We start from the raw sequence: 6605 nt of genomic DNA, 5'->3' as shown, positions 1-6605 counted from the left end.
AGTTAGTTTACGTTCTTATGTTATTAACTGAAACCTTCTCTCTTAGATACATCAAAGCCCAGATATATGGGACATGTTCCTGTCTGTACTATAAATGGGCCTCAAGGCCAGGTGTATGCTATAGACTTCCGCCATGTTGGTCAGGGGTGTGAAGAGACATGTTTCCTGACATCTTTGCTGGCAGCAGCTGCTGGCGTAGATATGTTATACTGGCAATATATTATGCCCACACTAGGCGTACTTTCCAGGTATAGTATATATTGATGCAACTATACCGCTACAGGACTGGGCACTTAGATTTCTTCTGATCATTTGACATGTTGTCAAATATATAATTGAATATTGTAAAAGAACCTTGAAGTAGATGGGGTTGTACAAACAAAAAACGGTCCTTTGCCATTAGTGTTTTCCATTGAGGTACTTTTTTACTCTATACTAGCAGAAGAATTCTTTTTATTACTTTTTGCCTGTATAAGCACCGTTCCCATTCAATATTCCTATCGAGTCCATCTCCCACTTTGCAATTAGTGATGTTAAAATACCCACTCCTGCTGTATATAAGTGTATTAGGACAAATTATGTGAATTCCTAGGTAGTTAACGTAATTTCAATAACAAGGACCTGGTCACAAAGCAGTGGGAGCGATCATTTTGTAATGATATTACTATAAAGTTTCACCAGGTCTCAGGGTTTTAATGACCAGTGGCTGTAACAAATTCTAATAAATTAAAAAAATGTGGTGTTATCCCTGAGCAGGACAGGGCAGATGCAGTGCTGAATTAATTTTGGTTCTGTTGTTTTTGTTGCAATGGTTGTACTAGGAGAAGTTTTTTAAGACTTGCATTGACTTTGTAATTGTTTTCTTTGTTATAGACCAATAAAATTAAATGGGTCCAGTAACTGGAATGACTCCAGATAAGAAAGCTGAAACACCAGGAGCAGGAAAAGCTGCAGGATTAAGGCAGATTTACAGAATGGGAAGCTTGCCTGAAGCAGTTGATGCTGCTCCACCAAAGGCCACTTTAGTGGACAGCGAATCAGCAGATGATGAGCTCACAAACTTGAACTGGCTGCATGAAAGTACTAATCTTCTAACAAACTTCAGCCTTGGAAGCGAGGGTCTTCCAATGGTTAGCCCTTTGTATGACATTGAGGGTGATAATGTGCCATCTTTTTCACCATCTTGCTACCAGAACATGGAAAAAAAATCAGCCACTTCCAAACCCCCTTATTCCTTTAGTCTTCTCATTTACATGGCTATTGAACATTCTCCTAATAAAAGCTTGCCAGTGAAAGAAATCTACAGTTGGATTCTGGAACGCTTCCCTTATTTTGCTACAGCACCCACGGGGTGGAAGAACTCGGTCCGACACAATCTTTCCCTGAACAAATGTTTCCGGAAGGTGGAGAGAAGCCATGGCAAGGTGAGATTCTTTTGTTGGTGGGAAATGTTTAACAAATATGAACTGCTTTGTCAGTTGGTTTTTATTTAAGTACGTTCTTTTTTAATGCACAGTACTACACAGATATTTTCATTTGTTGGAATCTTAGACTTAACGGCATTTTCTTGGCAACGAAAGATGGTTGCTTTGCAACAGAAGGTAGCTTGAAATGCCACTTCTGATAGGTGCTGGTGGGTTTTATTCCATATTATATTTGTATTTAGCATTATTATAAGTAGAGTTGGCAGTGGCACATGGTTTGTATGCACAAGGTCTATAGGGATTTGAGTGGCTCAGTTTTCTCAAAATGGCATCCTGCATCCCAGGGGTATAGGAGCCTGCTCCCTCCTGCACTCTCTTTTCCACTCTGTCTCATGCAAGTACCATGGAGGAAACTGATCAACCCACCTGACTGATGCACAAGAGGAAGGAACAGAAGGAGAAACTGAGGTAGGCTAGGGAGGGGAGAGAGGGATGCTAGAAGTAAGTTTTAGAGGCTGGTGGGACAGAAGCCAGGTGAGTGTAAAAGCAGAAATGGAAAAATACAAGTAAAAAGAGTCTATAAGCACATCTTTCTCCAGAACCTGGAATACAATCTAAGGCCCCCCTGCTAGGTGTGCAGGTAAAGGCATTTTAGGATCTGATATTCAGCACAGTTGTGCCTCCTGCCATGTAAAATGTGTGCGACAGGAGCTGTGTTTGTGGGAACCAGCATCAGAACCCATCACTCCTTATTGTTGGTGCAGACAGAGCCTCTGCTGCACCAGCAGTTAGCGTGCTTCCATGGCTGGAAGGCTGCTGCTGATGGGGCTTCCAGCCTCAGGGGCACACCATGTGCCCCCAAGACTGGGAGCCCAGTTAGCTGAGGATTGTGACTCGTATCTATCACGCCATTAATTGAACATGTGGCCAGGTGCTCCCCTGTAGCTGGGAGCCCTGTCAGCTGATGGGGCTGCCAGCTGTAGGGATTCAACCTGTTCTTCTGTGGCAGGGAGCCCCATCAACTGAGGTTCCCAGCTGCGAGGGTACTTGAGTGTATAGCTAATCTGGCCTCAGAACTAAGGGGTGTACCATGTGCCTCCATAGCTGGAAGCTGCAGCTGACTATGCTCACAGCTGCAGAAGCACATGGTGCACCCTTGCAGCTGGGAGCCCCATCAGCTGACAAAGCTCCTGGTCGCAGGGGAGCACCTGGCCACATGATTAATGGCATGATAGGAAGGAGCCACAAAGTTATTCCACACTTTTTGTGGAGTAACTGTGGCTTATTTCTCTTTTTATAATGCCATTGATTGATTGAACACATGTCTGGGTCACACTTAACCAGTTAATCAAATCTTAAGTTGTAGTGTGTGTGGCAGGGGCCTGAGATTTCTTAGTTTTAATGCTTTTCTTCTTCTAGTTGGGCCTAACTGTCCTCTCTTGCTTTAAGTTACTCTGTTAGACCTATAGTATGGAGTGGATTTAAAAAGTCTGAACCCTGGTAATTACTTCAGTTGGGCATCATTGTGGTGTCATGAGCTGAGATTTCTAGGTCTGTCTCCTTGTTTACTCAAGTTTTTATCCAGTGTGATATTCAGAAGCCTTTAACTTTGAGGCCTCATCCTTTGTGTTCCTGTATATCCCCTCTCATTTGCTACATGCCTTCCAGTTTTTGCACTTATACTGGTAAAAGTGATCATAATCAGTGATCAGAACCAGTCTGAACCCATAACAGAACAGAAGGTTGGCATGCGTAGACTGCCTTAATGGCAGAACCTGGTGTAAGATGGGCAACCAGTGTGCACTCCCTTCTCCTCCCTGCCCCCCATACCAGCAAAAGGTGAATGTGTGTTCTGTTTACTACCGACCCAGACAACACTGCGTACAGAAAACCATATAACTTAGATTGATCCCACCTCATACTTTGTGAATGTCTGTACCTAGCCTTAGTGACTCTGCAACTTTGATTCATTCTCTCATGTATTGTCCTGTGCCTTGAATGAATCAGAGGATTCTATGGGAAAACTAGGTCAAACTAAGATTGCTCAGGCCAGCTTCTGGTATTTCCTAGTACTGTTTGACTTAGCCCCTTGACTTTTTCTTTCCTTTTCAGTATGCATGTGTATATGCACATATGCACATGTGGACTTTTGGGTGGAGTTGTTTGTTTTCTGGAATATACTGCTATTATCCTTAAATTTGTCTTAGTTATTTAAATATTTATATCAGCTCCTTGTTCTTAGTGGTCTTCTTGAACTGTTACTTCAAGAAGAGGCTTTAGTATCTTGTATAAAACTATAGCTATTCAGACAGCTGAGTGCTATTTTCAGACACAAGTGAAAAGTAGGTTAACCTCTCTGACTTTCTTTTCTAATGATTTTCCTGATGATTCTGATCATTCTACCAGTTCCCTATAAATTGATTGATTGTTTTTAATAAAAACCCTAAATGAACACATTGTCTATGTAGAGATCAAGTGAATGCATACGTTGCCATTTATGCAAGACAAGTGTCACTCTAATGCATGAAACATTTCTTCCTTTCAGAAAAAAGTCTGTAAATCTAGATATTCATCCAGAAAAATGACCTTGTTCTCAGCCACATTACTAGTGACGTGTTCCACAGGAAGTCGGTTCTAAATGAAGAGAAGTAACCTCTATTTCCTCCTACACATTAGCCACATCATAACATTCATAATGTAGAAATCCATCCATCTAATTGTTACAGTATGGCATAATTAACAGCCTCTGCTTGAAAAGACCCTGGACCTTAAGTAGGAATGCTTTACACAAGGAAAAAGCTATACTGCACAAAGGAACGTAAACCTAATCAGATATTAATCGGATATAGTAGAGCAGATAATTTCATTAAAATTGTTAGTCCTTTGCTTATACAAACACTGCCTTTGCACAGAAAGAAAGAATAGAATTACAAAAAAAATCAATGTTTCCTTCCTGCTATGCCTCACTGTATTGTCATAGTTGCCACTGAGCCTGGCTGGAGTTTAGGAATAGCCCACATGTACAGAATCAGGTTATAGTCACACCATGTATACATGTCATATATTTCTCTTAGATATCACTCAAGCAGGCTGTGCATCCGTGGGGCACAGTGCTGCCTGATATTGCTGCATAGTGGAGGACTATCCAGAAAGCCAGTTAGTTTTGGCAAGGATGTCATGTACCTTTAAAGAAAAAAAAAAAAAGAGGGGTGGGGGTGGGCGCAGCATGCCAGTTTGCACCTTGAATGAATCATTGGAAACATTTCAAATGTAACAGCACAGTAATTTTAGCTTGAACATGTTGACTTTTTGTAGTAAACACACCTGGTAGGTAGGGAGATGTCTTTTTTTATGGGGGTAGGAGATGAATACCTATAGGTCACACTAAATGTTACAATTTGACATACTCTAAACAGAACTAGTGGTGACTAACAAAACAGTACTGTAGTTAGGATTCTGGATTGCTTGAATCTCATCTGTGATTGAAAACAGCTGAACTTCAGGAGACAATCTGGAAACTCTTTTGTTAATAGTTGCCTATCTAATGTGAACACCCTGGCATAAGGGCAGCAGGAAATACAAATGGTCTGATTCTTCTCTTATGCAAGGCTATATTAAAAGTAATTCTGTTGTCATTGTAGGAACACTGTAAGAGGAGAATTTTATAGATATGGTATTTCTGATTTGAAAGACTAAAAAATGTAGAAAAGATGCCAACATCCCCCAACAGAGAGAAGACGCAGCCATTGAAGAGGGGTTTTTTTGTTTTGTTAAATTTTGGTTTTAATTTAACATTCTGTAGAATACATAAGAGACGCAAAAGAGCTGTTGCTGTATTGGTACATTCTGGTTAAATCAGAGTCCTCCTTTCATGTCCCAAATCTTCCCAAATGATTCCTTTTCCTTCTTATGCATGTTTGGAGCCAGAGCAGACTTGTAGTTTTGGACTTGGGTGCAGGGTCATTATTTCTGGAGCCCTGTCTATAAATCTGTCTCTTAAGAGGCTCTAGCTGAGGACTGTAGTAGTGTGGTTGTTACAGATCTTCTGTTCTTCTTTGGACTTGATTTTTTTCCCTCTGGAAACAATATTCTCTCCAAGGGAACAAGAAGTTGTTTTGTCTTGGTCAGTGAACTTGGACACTTCCTGTCTTGCCTTCCATAACTGAAAATGATGCACTTTCTGAAACCCCCTGCAACTCAGCATAGAGTATTCAATGTGCCTTTTCTGGGCTTTCCATAGCAGGTTGGTTAAACGGGACCCATGGAGGAAAGCTAGATCCGTTCTGCCCCAGCCAGGAAGAAGCTTACCCTGTTTGCAGTCAGTACGTGGCCTGCCCTGAACCTACCTGTGGAGTTCAGAATAAGATCTCTGGCTTGGCTAGGCTCTCCCAGCAGTGTTTCAAACATTAGCAGCTCCTCTGTTGCCACTTCCTTAACTAGGACTGAAGAAAAAAGGGGCACTGCCAGTTTCTACTTGGGACAACGGGGTTTCTCAGGCCCAAGGGGAATCCTTTTCCAGCTAACCGAAAGGGCTGTCTTCCTCAAACATGGGGTGTTTGTTTGCTGTCATAGTTATAAGCTGGGTATGCCTTGTTTCATGTGTTCAACTGAAGTTCCAGCAGGCTAATCAGAGTGCTTCATAATCCATGGGCTACTGCCTGGTATTTTCCCCTTTAGAGAAGTGTTCCACATGTTCTCAAGGGGGTGGGATAAAGACTCCTCTTCTGCCTGTAAACGCAGACTTAATGGCCATATCCACATGAGCACACACATGTGTTTCCCCTGGGACAGATAGCAGCAGCACAACTATGTGCCACTGCTACTTGTCCACAGGGAATGCCTGTGCATGTGTGCTCTGGCACAGAGCACATTGCACTATGTGGGATAGCACCTGGGCTGGCCCCTGCAGCCTTACCTGGGGTCCTGGGGCCTCTTGGGGCTCCAGCAGCTGTGATCCAGCATGGCCAGCAGCCAGCGTGTGGCTTCAGCCAGCCAGGCTCCAATTTCAGGCAGTGCATGCTGTCACCACGTGCACTGCTTTTTTTTCAGCTGCAGGTTTTTGGGGTTAGTTTTTTTACACTGGGGGTGTCAAAAAAGCCCACCACACTGCAGATTAGCAGCATGGCACAAACTGCATGTGTGCTCATCTAGACCAGTGGTCTCCAAAGTGGGGTGTGTCCA

General features: G+C 42.6%; 1 protein-coding gene across 2 annotated transcripts in view; it reads left to right on the top strand.

Annotated features, from left to right (window-relative positions):
- The first annotated feature begins 872 nt into the window (after window positions 1-872).
- Window positions 873-6605, top strand: part of FOXN2 (forkhead box N2) — a 45636-nt gene continuing 39903 nt past the window's right edge. For both annotated transcript variants that reach the window (XM_019516304.1, XM_019516303.1), the window contains exon 1: window positions 873-1424. In XM_019516304.1, the coding sequence (XP_019371849.1) occupies window positions 888-1424 (537 nt within the window). In that variant the 5' untranslated portion in view covers window positions 873-887. The remainder of the gene's footprint in view (window positions 1425-6605) is intronic.

The sequence above is a fragment of the Gavialis gangeticus genome, unplaced genomic scaffold (assembly GCF_001723915.1).
Source record: "Gavialis gangeticus isolate Ggan-Ray unplaced genomic scaffold, GavGan_comp1, whole genome shotgun sequence".
Classification (NCBI taxonomy): Eukaryota; Metazoa; Chordata; order Crocodylia; family Gavialidae; genus Gavialis; species Gavialis gangeticus.
The sequence above is the reverse complement of the archived record's forward strand: the minus strand, read 5'-3'. Positions and strand labels throughout refer to the sequence as shown.